A 17,163-nucleotide genomic window follows, 5' to 3' on the forward strand; every position below is an offset into this window, starting at 1 on the left:
GTATCCACCATTACACACCCCTGGTTACACCTGTACGTATTACAGGAAGTTGAACATTCCATCTCGTCTGGGTCTCAACACCCGTTCAATATCAGATTATATCAACATATAAAACACATTCAAGTCAGTTGTATCTCTGCTGGAATAATCGTCCGTGTTTATTCAAGAAAAATTATATATTTTTAATATATGCCTATTATTATTATTGAACATGCTTCTTCTAAGCAGAAAGGTGAAAAAAGGGTTTCTTTAGAATCTTAAATTATGTTTTTCTCTTTTGAAGGGCGTTTTATCTCCCCTAGTGGTCTACTCCAAGACTAATGAAATAGAGTTTAACGTCATACGGGTCAACTGAAGACGGACATACGCCATACAGTGCACTATGAGAGCAATATTGTCCAGGCAGCAGCGTTTCTTGCTTATCCTTCAAGTTGTCAAGGGTTCGTAAACGTGTACACGGTATCTCGGTTTTTCGTCCAATCCGAATGACTAGACGCTGTGCTTTGCCAAACCTCCGTTCTACACCGCTGACAGACGAAAATCACGTTGAAAATTCCCAAGGGCTTATTTTCAGTTCAACGAAATATATATCATCTGGCTACTTCGTCTTTTGTCGCGTCCATACCCCCCCCCCCCTACAAACTACCAATAATTTTCTTTTTTCAAATATGAAAAAAACATGGACAAGTAAAAGTTGTTGGTATTATGTAAAACATTACGTTTGACCCGGGAACTTTGGACGGAAGAACATATCGATGGGAAACCCATGGAATGGAAAGTAAGTGGCGGTCATTTACCAACCGAATGTCGTTCTACTAGGTGAAGCGATGCTCGATTGAACGTTCCGGAAATGAATTCTATTAAACCTCAAAATAGTGACAATCAAGTTAAAATGGGGATTTGGGGCTAGAACGCATGTGCCCGACTGCACGATCAAATATCTCAACCAACCATGACAGCTGAAACATTCAGTATGTTTAATTACGTCACGTTTCTACTCGCTCCACCCCCGGTGTCGGAACTGACAGAACTGTGACAGGACTGAATTCCGCGTCACACGTTTGCAATTCTGCCATTTCGGAATGTTCCAGGTGACAACGGACATCCCATAGTGTTAATAGTACGTGATAGTACAAGGGGCGTAACTGCTGTTGAACCTGGGGATTTCAAGACCACCTTCAAGTATTCTGCACCTGCTAAAAGATTTGAAAAATATTATACCTGCTTGTATGTAACATACACACACTCGCGTTTTATGTAAACAGAAATTAAATGAAATGAAATAAAACTGGATTTAACGTCCTACTGTTCTTCTCCGATTAGGTTAATGAAGATGGGTTTACGCCATACAGTGTGCTATGGAGGACATTATTCCCGGACAGCGACGATAGGGTCTACTCAAACAGCCAAGTGATGTTTTACGTGTACGGCACTGTGTACCCGGGACCTCGGGTTTTCGCCCCATCTGAACGACGATAGGCCCTCCTTTGTCAGGCGGGGGTCACGGTGGCTAAGTGGGTAAGACGCTGGCTCGCTAGCCTGGAGGTCGGATGTTCGATCCCTGCATTGGCCGAGAAAGTTCACTCAGATTTTCCGGCGTGGTTCCCCCTTGTCAGTGATGCAGGACGCAGGGCCTGACAAGGACAGCTGTCTAGTCATTCGGATGAGACGAAAAACCGAGGTCCCGTGTACACATTGGCGTGCACGTAAAAGATCCCTTGACAGTTGGAATTCGATATAAGAGTAGGCCGTAGTGCAACTGTCCGGGCAAAATTTCTCTCATAGCACACTGTATGGCGTATGCCCGTCTTCATTAGCCCAGTTCGGAGCAAAAAAGTAGGACTTTCAACCCCATTTTATTTCCTTTCTTTTGCCAGACCGTCTGGCCAGCTACTCTGACAAGGGGAAATCACTCCGGGAAATCCCGTTGAACTTTATCGTCCAGCGCAGTGATCAAACACGGGACCTGCAGGTTAGCGATCCAACGTAATTAACGTCTTACTCACAGAGCAACTATAAGTAAACAATAGTTAACCAGACATTTCGTAACATCTTAATGATCAATTGTCTTTTTTTGAAAACCATAATACTGCAGTGGACAACAAATACATCTGATCTTATACCCGTCGACATTAGCCCATTCGGTGCAGCAAAGTAGGATATTAAACCTCATTTCATTTTTGACATGGACTGTTTTCATTTTTGGAAAGGAGATAAACTTCTATTCTTTACCCGGCATCATTACCCTACTCGATGCAGCACAACAGGACATTAAACCATCATTTCATTTGGAACCATAATCACCAGAACCCTGTTTCTCGAAATCGAAACCAAAGATAGAATCCAAATTTTAATAGATACTCCAATTTTGATTGGCTAAGCACTAAAATCAATCTAATATTATCCAATCAAATGACTAAAATTTGGATTTTATCTTAGTTAAAATTTCGTGAAACAGGCCTATGGGCTGTTTTCATTTTTGGAAATTGACTAAAATTTGGATTTTGTCTTAGTCAAAATTTCGTGAAACAGGCCTCTGGACTGTTTTCGTTTTTGGAAATTGACTACTTAAAGGAGATAAACCTATATTGTTTTGAACCTGGTTTGTTTGTAGATCAGCCGTTTTTAATTAAATCTACATTGACTTGCGGGATATGGTTTGGTTTGTAATTCATCAAGCCGTCTCATTACAAATGGCACACGAGGTCATAGAGAACCCAACGCCGATAACTGATTTTCAAATTTCGTTATGTCTTACATATTTGATATAAGAAGCCCCTATATTCACGGTAAGATAATAACATTAATATTGATTAAAATGGGTCAATCCCAATTTACCAACACAAACACTGTAAACAAAGACACCTGATCACCCACACTAAAGTCAAAACTCCGCTACGACAGAGTGTGAAATATTGAAATACAAAACATTGATCAGACGCAGGCTATATTACATGTACCGGGTAATACCAGATACATGTGATGACGGATGACATTGGATGTATTCAACATCTGGACTGAACATAGAAGTTACAGTTATAGTCCATGTATAATATAGCTTATCACCCAATAATACATTCTACAGTAGATATCGCTTGTGTGATATATATATCATAATCTACTGCGATATCTCCTTAGGAGATATCGCTTTACATGAATTTGATTGGTCAGTTGAAAAGGAACTACTTTTTTTATTTTCAAAGAACAGTTCATTTCTTATTAAAAGTAACTTTTTTTTAATTAAAAATGAACTATTGTTATTCAATTGACCTTGATGGAAACACTGGGTAATGTTCAGTAAAAGGGAAATCTACAGCAAAGAATTATATTTATCTATTTGTGCATGTAAGAAGGAATTGGGTGATAAATAAAATCTCCTACTCGTCTTTTTTGATATAAAAAAAACAACTGGTAGGAGATTCTCTATATAATGAACCTCACTATATTACACCATACATTATTACATGCCGACACTATGGACAGCAAAACAGCATAATGACAATATGTAAAAAAAAAAAAAAAAAAAAAAAAAAAACCCTACAACAATACGAGGCTAAACAATTTCTAAACGTCGCATAAAATAGTTTGCCCTTTATATCTTCGCGCAACAGTCGTGTTGGCGTCAATGACGTAGCTATGATGAATTTTATCAATTATTGGAAAATGTCAGAAAAGAAAGACAGTGCAGTTTGTCAGGTTAAAATACAAGAGCTAAATCTGCTTATCCGAGATCTTTCTTCAGGCCTGAAATATTTTATACACTATCAATTAGGCATTAATTAACTTATCCAAAGCATAATCGAGTCCTTATGTCATCTTATGTGTCGGATTTGCACTGGATTTGAATCCGATCTGCTGCTCAACCCTCATTGATGATTAAATCCAAAAATGGATAATCGACACTATGTTCTTTATCGTACCGACTTCAGTAATGACGGTCGAGGCTAGGCTTAAAATTCAAAATCTAATATCTCGGTTCAGAGTGGAGCAATTGGATTAAAATTCTCAACATATTTTTTTTACGTTATCTGTTTTTTTTAACTATTATAGATAGAACAATGAACTCTTTATCTAATCTCATATAATGCATCTTTAAATAAATGTATTATAGCTCATTATAAACCTGTAACGTTAAATCTCTTTGATCTTTGGGGTATATTCGGTATCCTCCCATTTTGACTACGTCCCATTTATAACAACAGATTATACGGTCTGGTGATTTTATTATCCCTACTTATATACCCTCTCTATAGCTAAAATAGATTCTTCCATATCCCATTCAGGCTACAGCGTATAACAGATTATATCAAAACAAACAGAAAAGAGAAAGAAAAAATAATTTATATAGAAATTGTATAAAATATGTAACAAAACAAGATATAATATTTCCAAAGCACTGGCAGTCAAAAGAGTAGTCCAAATATAATAATATTTACAAAACACTGGTTCTATTTATTGTCTATTGTATCAATTTGTATGATATTAATATACATGTAGCACTAGTACCCCATAAATAATACAGTAGTTCATCCCAATTTTAACAAGTGTCCTATGCATCCAAATATTGAATTGGTGTCTTTTCGTCATTTGTAAGTTGGGTCTTTAGTCTTCGCAGTCTATTGTCTATAGCAGATACGTACCCGAACTATTTTCTTTAATATATAGAAAATGCTTTTGAGCAAACCGTAAGATAAAAAAATAATCTCTATATTTTTAACATTCATAATACAGCCATTTAACATAATATATATTAATATGAATCACGACCGTTGATATAAAATTACAATGAGGTATGCATTTAATAGTATACTTAACTTAAAAGGATCATATTGCCATGGGTACAAAGCTGACGTAATGAGCTTAAATAGCATGGTATTCAAGTTTATTCACGCTAAAGGTCATCCAAAAAGGGGGTAAATTTACTAACTCTTTCACGTCTTTGTGTTATATATAGGTAGCATGTAGAGTCTCAATCTTAAAACAAATTTATTTCAATAATTCGCTTGTGCATAGTGGTGAGGGCGGAATACAAGACCCTGAGGAAACTCACGAGATTAGACAAACGGGCAATCGAAACCACGACACTTCACTCAATGCTAAGGCAAACGTGTTACACCATTCGGCCACCCGTTCTATAAAACTGCAGTTTTCACAATCCTAGTAAAACGTAGCTTGTCCCAGGAGCCGTATATGAATAGCGATCAACTGTCCAACAGCGGACATGGTCGCCATGTTGTTGCCTAATTTGGAAGTGTAATAGATCACATGGGAACACAAATATATAAAAAATGAGTGTGAACCGGGTGATAGTTTCGTACAAGATATCGTGGATCAGATGTGGCAACCGCGTAAGAATATATAATTGCCGCAACACAAGATTCGACAAAATGGCCACTTTATTACCCAATCACAAATGAGACAATATTTATCCGAGAAAAATGTATACTATCGGTTTTAAAGGGATATGTTTATTAACAACCCCGATATGAGATAGCTGCTGATATGGTATATGTAGCACAAGTCACCATTTTGTTCATAGCACTGCTATCGAGGTCTTGGTTGCAAGTATTCATAAAGGGGTTTGCAGGGTCCATGACGTATGGTTTGCAAGGGCGCTGATCCTTCCTAAAAATAAAAATAAAAAATACAATGAAAAATGAACTCAAAATACAGTATCACGGTTTGACTCGGTTTCCTAATTGTCTTGTCGCTTATGCTTTAGGTGATATGATCTGTCATTTAGTCCTGTGATGTGGTTTTGATCCCACACTTGTGCGTGAGAAGGAGTAGGGTTGCGAGTCTAAACCCGTGGGATTTCTACCGGTCCTCGAGTTTGCCCCACTGCTAAAGAAACGTTAAGGATTGCCTTGCGACTGAAATAAGAGCCATAAGTGGAGATGGAGCCGGGGACTGGCATAGGCTTGCAGGCATTTCACTGTCACTTCCGGTTACGGCGGGTAAACTGCTGACGCAAAATGAAATACCATACATGTGTGGACGTTAGTAACGTTTGGTATGTCAAAAATACGTACCAAGTATCTGGTCGATAATAATCATCAAACGTAATTTCCAATGAATTGTAATTTTGAAGCTGAGTCAGAGCCAGGATGAATCCTTCTTTCAAATCAAACCGAGGATTTTTACCAAACTTTGTTTTAAAGATGTGAACCGCTAATAATTCACAAAAATATGACTTCAGTTCGATCTCATTTTCCTGGAAAATATTTAAAAGGGAGAACTGACGTGATTTTTATGTCAACTTGAATTAAACTGCTTTCCGGTTAGATAACAAAAGGCGAACAACTATATATCTAATACGATATATGTTGAACCTGGGACTTTTTCTATTTTTCTTTCATGTTCTCTTATCTAGTGAGAGTCAATTTTGTTTATGAATTGTCAGATATCCTTTCACAGTCCCATACAACAACTTTTGGTCTTCGAAGGAATTATTAGTGAGCAGAAATTTGCCCATGTATCTGTTATCACCCGTCACTTCATTCAGATATATAAAGGGATAACTCGTGTTTTCCCTTTGCGTTCGTCACTTCCTATTGTTGAAACATTGATTATTCACCTATAGTAGCAATGATTTCTGTGATAAAATAATATTTGGAACGTGTTTAACCAGTTCTATCACATATGTGATAATGACTGGCAACAATATTGTCCTTTAAAATAATGATATCGTCCCTTGTGTTTGTTCGTTTAGGTTTTTTTTTCTGCTTTTATACTATACACCTACTTTCCATCTTAACCGTCAGTGAAAGTTCTATGTATGTCGGGGAGGTTGGATGGCCGACTGGTTAGGGCCTGCGCGTTGTATAATACGGTCTGTCATTCGGTCAACTGCCGTGGTTTCGATTCCCCGGTTGTAGGGTCGCCTGTCCAAATTCGTGGGTTTTCTCCAGGTTCTCCGGTTTCGTCCCACTGCTAAATACGCCTACGCGCAAGGGAATTATTAAAATAAAAAACTGAACCATATTGGTCCCAAAATGACATAGTTTGTGTCGAGTGGACGTTAAACACCTCTCTCTCTCTCTCTCGCTGTATGTCAACTAGACATAATTCACCATACAACGAAGTTCCGTATACCAAGACGGACAACCTGATTCTTCGTTATACCAAGACGGACAACCTGATTGTTGAGCTGAACACCGTTTGCAAAGAAAATATTTAAGATAATTATGGTGTATAGTATAAACAATACAAAACGTGCAATGAATATCTGGTTTTAATCAGATTTTCTATCATTATTTCAGTGTAATTACCGATTTCCAGTACTTCAGAAGTTTAACTAAATGATGCACTTGTCTTGGTTGGTTTCTCATGAAATTACATTGTATCTGGGCAAGACATACCGAGTAGTGTTCTCTAACGGACCTCGCCTCTCTCTTTATTTGATTATAAACTAAAATAGAATACAATATGTATACCCAGCAGCGAGAGTCTGATCAACTCCGTCAATAGTGGCTATAGTGTTACCCAATCTGTAAGATTAGAACACAACATATAAAAACAAGTGGTTGCTATGCAAGATACGCCCAAATTTTGCAAGAGATGGCAAAGAACAAGCTACAAAAGGGTACAATAAGCGGCCATAATTAAGGATGTTACATCAAAATCTAAAGGACCACAAGCTAATGACACGATTTTATGTACAATCAGGACCCATAATCCGCGAAGTTACTATCTGATACATGCCAATATCAACAGGAACTGAGATCTTTGGGATATAAACATATACATGTATTTCAATTTCGTCAAAATCGGATGGAAACTGTGACCTCTAGAGGATCCACAACTTTAGTATTACATACTTTTACACTATTAGCGTACGGGGAGCGGCCATTTTGTCGGCCAGCGTCGGTCCGATTTTCACGAAATTCGAACTCAACCGTCATTATGGTGTAGCGGTGATATATTGGAACTGTTTTGAAAATCGAATAAAAATTGTGAACTCTAGAGGGTCCATAAGCAAAAACGTGATTTGTCGTACAATCAGGGACCATTACGGTCCGATATGCGCTAATATCGAAAGGAACCGAGGTCTTTGGGTTATAAACATACATTTTAAGTTTCATCAAAATTGGATAAGAATTGAATGATCCCTAGAGTGTCCACAAACAAATCTGGACGGTCGGGTGCGATCCCCCACCGAAAAAAAAATCAAGTGGGCTAAATAATAAACGAAAACATGTTTAAATCTGTCAAACAAAATATTTTTGTCTAGCTCCGGCGTAATGGAAATAATCCCTACTATCATTTATGACCCACTCCACCCTTACAGATTGTCATTATTACGTTTTCTTGAGTTACAATATTGAGTTGCATCCGATTTTGCTTTGTTTATAAAACCAGAAATCTTACTTGCATTAAGCTTTTCCAACGGAAATTGTATAGCCGGTAAAATGTCTACGTGTATTGGGTATTCAACCATCTCCAAGGTCACGTGATAATCAGTAATCCTTGTGCATTTCCAGTTTTTGGAATATACAGGATCCGTCGTGAGATGGCCTTCAATGGCTTGTAATATTCCGTCCTCTTTTTCTTTATCTTGAATGAATTCTTGCATGTTACGGTATCCATCGAAGAATACCAGAAGATCAATATCTGATGTTGCTTTTACAGCGGTACATTTCGCCATAGATCCACCCTGAAACAAGTAATTTAAATTGTTAGTTTTACGGCAGTTGGAGTGAGAGAGAGAGAGAGAGAGAGAGAGAGAGGGGGGGGAGATAGATGGGTTTAACGTCGACTTGACACAAACCAGGTCATTTTGCGATTAACATAATATGGTTCAAATTTATTTCAATAATTCGATTAACATAATATGGTTCAATTTTATTTCAATAATTCGACCGCGCGTAGGGGTCTTTAGCAGCGGGGAGAAACCGGAGGACCCGGAGAAAACCCACCCGTTACGTACAACCGGGGATTCGAAACCACGCCAGTTGACTCAATGACAGATCTAATGATACAGCGCGGACACGCTAACCATTCGGACATCCCCCCCCCCTACGGCAGTTGGCATTGAGTAGGTGCTTTGTCACGAAGGCGATAAAACCGTGACTATTGAATGATATAAACTACAATTGTCCCATATTTCAGAAGCAATGGCCGGATAAATCCCTCTCTAGCCAGCCTGAAAACTTGAGTTTTTGACGGAGTGTACCATTCTCATCCTCCAATCAAATCTCTCCTGAGTACAGTAAAACAAAGGGAGTTTTCATGACTGCCGCTTAATGGGGTGACCTCTTTAAAAAAAAATATCTCAGTGTTTGTTAGTGCTGATTTCAAGAAAAATTTTACTCTGGGATGCATCGGGAGCAAACATCGATACCACATCCTTAGATAATATTTATCCATTTTTGTGAAGAAAATCCATGAATTATTTATTTCTATCCATTAACAAAACACAGTTTTTATGGGATACAATCATTAGTTTTTATTCTGAAAGCACGACGTTTCGACAAGTATCTTTTTATTGTTATCAAGCATAAAAACTGTGTTATGTTAATGTGTTTCCCGGTCGCTAAATGTCAATTAAAGATTATTTCTATCCAGTTTGTTGAAACACAATACGTAACATGACAGCCCTTCACTTTGATTTGGGGTCTTCGGACAGTTAATAGCAAGAAGGGTCAGCTCTTTATCTAAATCTTACATAATGTATCTGTAATGACAACTGTATAATTTCTAACCACTTTCAATACATACTAGCCATTAGTTCAGAATAATGCGCACTTATATGATTTGATTTATTGACAAAAATTGTCATTACTAAATTAATGGCCTGCGTTCATACGTCAATGGATTTCAGCTTACCAGTGTACATCTTCAAGTATTTATATCTTCAAGTATTTATATCTTCAAGTAATACTATCTTCAAGTATTTATATCTTCAAGTATGTATATCTTCAAGTAATGATATCTTCAAGTATTTATATCTTCAAGTATTTATATCTTCAAATAACCGAATTGTGCTATGTCTTAGTCTCGAACTGACTTAGTTTGTGTGACGTAGTTTGTGACAACTATGTAACTACTTACACATGAAAATATAGTCTATAATAAAATGATTTACCCTGATAATACGGGCTATGGAATAACGTATAAGAACAATGTGGTCTATGGAATAACTCACCCTAACAATAATTTATGGGCTTGAGAAAAGCGACCCTTACAATAATACTATGGTCTATGGAATAACTCACCCTATCAATATACAATATAGTCCATTGAATAACTTACCCTGACAATATAGTCGATGGAATAACTTACCCTGACAATATGGTCTATGGAATAACTTACCCTGACAATATCCTCGGTGGAATAACTTACTCCGACAACATGGTCTATGGAATAACTTGATCCGAAAATATGGAATAACTGACCTTGACAATGTGTGGTCTATGGAGTAACTTAAACTGAAAATACAGTCTATGGAATAATTTACCCTGACAATATGGGCTATTGAATATCTTACCCTGACAATATGGGCTATGGAATAACTTACTGGACAATATAGGCTATGGAATAACGTAACCTGACGATTTTATCTATGAAATAAGTTACTCTGAAAAGAATGAATAACTGACCCTGACAATACCTTACACCAAAATATGGTCTATGGAATAATTTACCCCGAATATATGGTCTATGGAATAACTTACCACAACAATATAACTTACCCGGAAAATATGGTCTATTAAAATGAAATGAAATGTGGTTTAACGTCCCACTGTTCTGCTCTATGGTCTATCAAATAACTAACCCTGGAAATATGGTCTATCAAATAACTTACCTTGACAATATGGTCTATCATTTAACTATCTCTATAAAACTATTTACCCTGAAAATATCATCTATATAAACCAGGTTATAAAATAACTTACCCTGAAAGTACCGGCTATGGAATAACCTGGCAGGTTCTCTAAGTGACGTTGGAGATGATCAATAGTCCGGTTCATACGACCTTTATAAGTCACACCCAGATAACGTTCAACAAACTCCTGAAGAGTTTCTTTTCCTAGTCTAGGTAAATACTCGGACAGCTTCATGCTGGAAAATAAACCACCAGTTAGATAAATAAGGATGCATAGATTTTCTTCAAATTTGGCATTGACCATGCTAAATGGAAATCCAAGAAAACTACGGTTCACTTTTTGGTTATGGACAGCTGTGGTTTGTCTGGTATCCATGAAAGGGCAAAAGCATGATGAGTTTCCTTGGAAATTCTATAAGATTATAGTGTTTCAAAATCTTTGTTTATTATTTATCTTCAAACAAGATTTTGTGATTTGGGGGTAAATGCTTTGAATACCTCCAAAACAAGTTTTAAAACAGAGCAATTCGGAGGTAGAAAGTATATTCAGTGATGTGCCAGTCGTGATAGATGGTAGTCATGGATAATCGCGTCGCAGAGGGAATTCCTCCTTGTAACTTGACTTAATTGTGATACGTATAATAGTTTTTTTTTTCTTTCCGCTCGTATCTTCATTATTATATTTACAACTGGAACAAGTATGCGAATTCTTAATGATATTGGCGCTCAACGTCCTTAATATGGAAAGTAGAAACACACAATCGCACTAGAAAATACTGGATTCCCTGACACACACTCGTGGGGCGCACACAAGACAAACTACGGCCTACTCTTATATCGAATTCCAAATGTCAAGGGTTCTTATTCCCCCACATCCGTGTGTACACGGGACCTCGGTCCCATCCGAACGACTTTATATACGTTGTCCCTTGCCAGGCCCTCTGTCCTGCACCACTGACAAAGGGGGACAAGGCCGGAAAATACCGATGAACTTTCTCGGTCAACGCAGGGGTCGATCACGGGACCTCCAGGTTAGCGAGCCAACATGTATTTCCAATAAGAGCAAAACACCAATGGGGCGCGCACATGACTAAGTAGAATTTTACAGCTTATACCCGTACCGAAATGAAGTGTTCACTTCCTATGAAGTGTTTATTTCTGACACACTTCTAGGAACGCTTCCCTTGAAGTGGCTAAAAAACTCCACCGAAATGTTCATTCCTAACCCACTTCTAGGAACACTTCAAGCGACGTGTTCTTTGCCTGAACGGCACGCTGAATCAACTGAAGTGAATGTAGCAAAATGGCGTCTGTCTAAAAATAGGTCATTAGCGGGATTTGCTCTCCAGGGAATCCAAATACTAGATACGCAGCTTATTATTTCGGTATCCCCCTTTCTGTTGCTGGAAATTTAATCTGTAGTCAATACTTACTCAAAATAATCAATCCAATTGGTGGTTCTGTCTTAAAAATGAGGGATAGCCATTGGCATAATCAAGATGGCCGACGAGAATTAAATGGTTTTTTTTGATAGTTGAATTTCATTAGAGCCTAATGTGGCTTCACATGGAATGCAACATATACAAGCATGCCTTATTTGACATTATATTATTTCAAATTATACTGTCACCATGGCAGAAACGTAATCTTAACTAACGAGTCGTATAATATAGCGATTAGCGAGGATTCTCGAAAGAGATAACGGAGACGGTCGGCATTTCTTTCATTATGCTACCGCCTTCAAAATGTGAACAACGAGTCTTATGTAAAGCTCAATAAACTTAGAATTTCTATCAATGATTCTGTCATACGGTACACATTTTAAATATTTCATTCAATACAATATTTTAAAAGACCAAAGTCACGAATCGGCAATAGTTTTACATCTGACTGAAAAAAAGGGTTGGCTCTCATATAATTTTGTAGTATATAGCCTAATAGTTGTGATGTTTAACTAGTTTGTCATAAGATTTTTTAAGAAAAACTTTATTAAAATAACCAATCCCTTATCAAATTGGATGTCAATTATTTTACAAAAAATAAACCGGATCTAAGTAGAAAAAATTGACTAATGTAAAGCAAAGTAAGATTTTGTAAGTTATATCACAATATAGGCTATATTGTTTTACAGTAGCTGAGAAATAAAATTGTTACCTGTGTTTCAATTTTCCATCATACATTTTTGTCAAATAAAAATTCCTGTTGGCCATAAAATATGGTAGATTCTTGTTATCAAAATGTTTTGCGAGAGATTTGAAGCAAACTTTGGATAGATATGATAAGTTTGAATATGCTTTTAGTCCAACTATATAATCAAATCCACCCGATTAGATTTTATTACATACTTCGAGAAGGTATTTGTTGCGTAATAACACCTTCTAGTAGTTTATCGAGGGCTGGCCGTCCTTACCGCACGGTACAAATAAAACCTTCTAGTAGTTTATCACACAGATTACAACATGAGTGGAGATAAGTCTGTACAGGTTTTGTATATACACCAAATAAACTTGACACCCACATACCAGGAAATCATGTCGTTTAAAGAGAGAGAGAGAGGGTAACGTTTACTCGACACAAACTAGGTCACTTCGGGACTAACAAATGAGTCAATGTTCTTTCAATAAGTCGCTTGCGCGTAGGGGTCTTTAGCTGTGAACACGCGACCCTACTCCTGCTAATAAGTCACTTACATCACATTTCTATCGAGTATTGTGAAGCAAAATGTGAAAAATAGTATTCATTATCGAGTCGTTTCAACCGAAAAGTGACAAATACTTTCTGCTCTTTCATTATTTATCCCTTTCTGAGCCTCACGTTACATTTCATGGTAGAATGATTTCGCAGTGGAGAGACGACCTGAGTAGTATTTACACGCGCGTCTTGCTATGATACTCTGATCGTAAAACAATCACGTGTTTCTTTAGACCTCATCGTCAAAACAACTTTCTATGGCGTAGAGGGCTGCGATATTATTAAATGTAGTGTAAAGGAAATGCGAAACGTGGGTCATTCCTGTTGAAAGTATGCATCGGCGGATGGTTTTTCCGTTGAAATTTATTTGTAATAAAGTTTATGACTTTCTAGGCGTTTTTTTCCTCCTGCTTATTTTCAATGCCTGTGAAGTGTCCAGCAAGAGAACTGCGCCTTCTATCATCACAATTAATTAAAATAAATATTCAATATTCTAATTTATATATTTTGCATATTAATATAAATCGAACCAAATTATGAAATAGATGCCAATTGATATGTATAATAATTGATTTTTGTAATATGTTGTTGAAATCCTTATACGGCATTTAGTAACTGAACATATGATATAAAACACAAATTTATATGGAAAGCAATCACTGGGTTTATTTCACACTACGTTTCAACAAATTCCTCTTGTCGTTCTCAAGTAAGTAATGACAGTGTAATGGCAATGTATATAATTTGATTTCTTGCCATTACACTGTCATTACTTACTTGAGAACGACAAGAGGAACTTGTTGAAACGTAGTGTGAAATAAACCCAGTGATTGCTTTCCATATAAATTTGTGTTTTATATAATATGTTGTTATGTTAATTTAATGTCATTGTATATGTTTTTGAACTGCCATGTAGTTCCCCCCATTTTGTTTTGTTACTATGATTTTGACTAGTTGTTTCATGTACAATGGATAGAGGTGTGTTATCTACTGCGATCTGTATATCAAAGTATCGTATATCCCTTTGAAAGTAGGGTGACCCACCATAAATAAATATCTCCAAATATCTCGACAATTACGCCACAATATTTATACATATGCCAAGCCTCAAATCAGTTTCACACAATTATAGTCACTAAATAAACGATCATGTTGTCCTTAATAAGCTATGACCATTAATCATCTATAAATAATAGACTGAAAACTGGTTCCAAGTTGCGTCCATAACATCCAGACACTTTTGAGTAAAAGATAGGTTACGTGCCCTTGTTTTGAAATTAGTCTCGCTTAACCAGTCTATCGACCATTCTACGTCTGATTGACAGGTCGGGATAATCAAGACTACTTTTTTACGAAACATAACAGAAAGTTAGAACAAGAAATTGAATTTAGAAATAAGCACTTTAGACAACTCAACAATTGTTTTAAGAAACTTGTAAAAGTAAAATGAAACTACTGCTAGTATCATGTTCCTGCTAAAGAAAGTGATTCAGAGATAGTATTTGTACTAAACTAAAAGATGCCGCTCTTAACGGTACAGTTAATGATAAAGCAATTTAAAAAATAAAACAAACGTAATTACTAAAGCTGCTGTAATAACCAAGAAGCTAAATTTTACTGCTATTCAAAATCGTCAACAATAGATTTTTTACGGCTGTAATAGTTGATATATTTGTAGAGAATTGCACGTGCCATGGCTATTTATCGACTCAAAGCGGGTGCGGGGTAGTCAGAAATCAGTTCGAGACACGCAACTGAAGCGTGCACATTTAGCCGTGTCGAGACCAACTTTCTGTAAAGTGCACGGGTCATCCTACTTTGCAGGCTTAGGTGTACTTCACATGACCTATTTATTGAGAAAGGTCGATATTTTAAAATATTAGCACAAAATAGAATATGTGAATTATGCCATGAGTCTGTAGAAGATGAATTTCACTTTACACTGTGTTGTAAATCTTTAAATCACCTAAGAACAAAATATATCCCTAAATTTTATTCACTTCACCCTACTGTTTATAAATTTAATGAATTAATGTCTACAAATAATGGAAATCTTCAAGTTAAATTATGTAAATATGTCTTCGAAGCCTTCAAATTTCGGAAATCATTACTCACCCTGTGAGCTGTTACTTCTATATAATCTCATGTTATGAATTTTTCTATTTGATGTGTCACCATTGCTGCACTGTGTTTAAAAGCTAAACGTCAATGACTTACAGCTATGTGAATAAAAACTTGAAACGTCCGCTACTTATTGCTTGATAGGTATCTCAAACGGGTTTAAAGTATCCGTGTATCTGAAATGAACAGTACTCTTTCTGTACATTTCTGATACACGTATACTTTTATGCATGTAATGCAAATAAACAGGACTGTTTTATCGAAGGTTGCCAGTGGCAACGAGTAGAAGTAGGATGTAATAAATAATTACTAGTCCGTGTGCCGTCTCGAGTATCATTTGCACAGCATGGTCTTTAAATGTGGAAAACCGGAGTCCCTTTTAATACTCGCGAGGTTATACAAACGTAATTCAATATGTAAATCACTCGATTTACACGTGAACGTATGTAAAAGAAAGGGATGGGAGTAGGTCATTTAGGGACTAACATGGTTCAATTTTATTTCACAAATTTGCTTGCGCGTGGGTGTCTGGAGGATCCGGGGAAAGCCCACAAGGGTGGACAGGCGACCATACTCCTTGTCACGAACAATCGGGGAATCCAAACCACGCCTCTTGACTCAATGACACCCCCCCCCCCCCGCAAACGTAAAACAGGCCATTGAGTAAATGTAAAGGCCGCTGTCTGAGCAAAATTCTTCCATCCTCACATTACATACGTGGCGATATAGACATATATAAATTATAAAACAATAATAACAGAATTATCCGCTCTACACAATTCCATTCTCCATGCACTAAAACCACACCCCTTGTGGTAACAAATGATTAAGCATTAACAATCAAATTATAAATACCGACAACGTGGATTCTCAATACTAAGACTTGTGTAAACCGTAATCAACAGATTATCAGAAATTGTATGACGTATATGTAGGTTATCTATTTAAAAAAAAGGTCCTTACCCTCGTGTAGTCTGTGTAGTTAGATATTAACAACAGTCTACTCTATTACACTAGCTTGGTTAGTCGCCTCGCTGATGTGAATACACTTGTTGTACTTCGCCTGCTTAGCTTATAATATACAATATGTTTATTTGTGTTTATATTGATTGATAAGTTGCGACACGCATTACGTTTCGTGATCTTGTAGAATGATTTCCCCGTAAACGAAACGCCCACTTCCTCTAGTATGTGATATATAAATACTCCCCTATTGTGTTTAGAGATGCTAATTTTAGGCCAGTTGGGAAAGTTCGGAAAGTTTCCGGAGTCCACAATGGCCGCTTTATATAAATGAGTATTTTGGGGAATACTAACTCTAACCCACCAGAAAATTTTTGAAATTTGACAACGGGAAACGCGTTTTGCAAGCACTTCTGGGAGAAATTTTACTAATCGTTGTGTATGTATGATTTTTCGCGTGCATACTCTCAATTTTCTGAGCGTATTCCGCGTGAAAATTAGAGCTCTAAGGGAGGCCCGCTTCTACGAGTGGACTTATTGTTTAATGGGGGCCTGGGAGG

General features: G+C 37.0%; 1 protein-coding gene across 6 annotated transcripts; it reads right to left on the reverse strand.

The window, feature by feature from the left end:
* Positions 1 to 4,324: 4,324 nt before the first annotated feature.
* On the reverse strand, positions 4,325 to 16,753 carry LOC130010284 (2'-5'-oligoadenylate synthase 2-like). Of its 6 annotated transcripts, none has more exons than XM_050538158.2 (7): positions 16,604 to 16,715; positions 15,635 to 15,816; positions 10,899 to 11,064; positions 8,371 to 8,656; positions 7,272 to 7,411; positions 6,033 to 6,214; positions 4,325 to 5,625 (listed from the first exon to the last, which is right to left on the reverse strand). In XM_050538158.2, the coding sequence occupies exons 3-7, from the start codon at positions 11,061 to 11,063 to the stop codon at positions 5,472 to 5,474; spliced, it is 927 nt and encodes a 308-aa protein (XP_050394115.1). In that variant the 5' UTR covers position 11,064; positions 15,635 to 15,816; positions 16,604 to 16,715; the 3' UTR covers positions 4,325 to 5,471. The 6 variants fall into 6 exon arrangements, 4 of the variants coding, with proteins under 4 accessions (XP_050394115.1, XP_050394117.1, XP_050394114.1 ...); XM_050538160.2 differs by having other exon boundaries at positions 15,635 to 15,717; positions 16,604 to 16,711; XR_008786053.1 differs by lacking the exon at positions 15,635 to 15,816 and having other exon boundaries at positions 7,272 to 7,490; positions 16,604 to 16,753.
* Between the last annotated feature and the right edge of the window lie 410 nt (positions 16,754 to 17,163).

This window comes from Patella vulgata, chromosome 2 (assembly GCF_932274485.2).
Source record: "Patella vulgata chromosome 2, xgPatVulg1.2, whole genome shotgun sequence".
Lineage (NCBI taxonomy): Eukaryota > Metazoa > Mollusca > Gastropoda > Patellidae > Patella > Patella vulgata.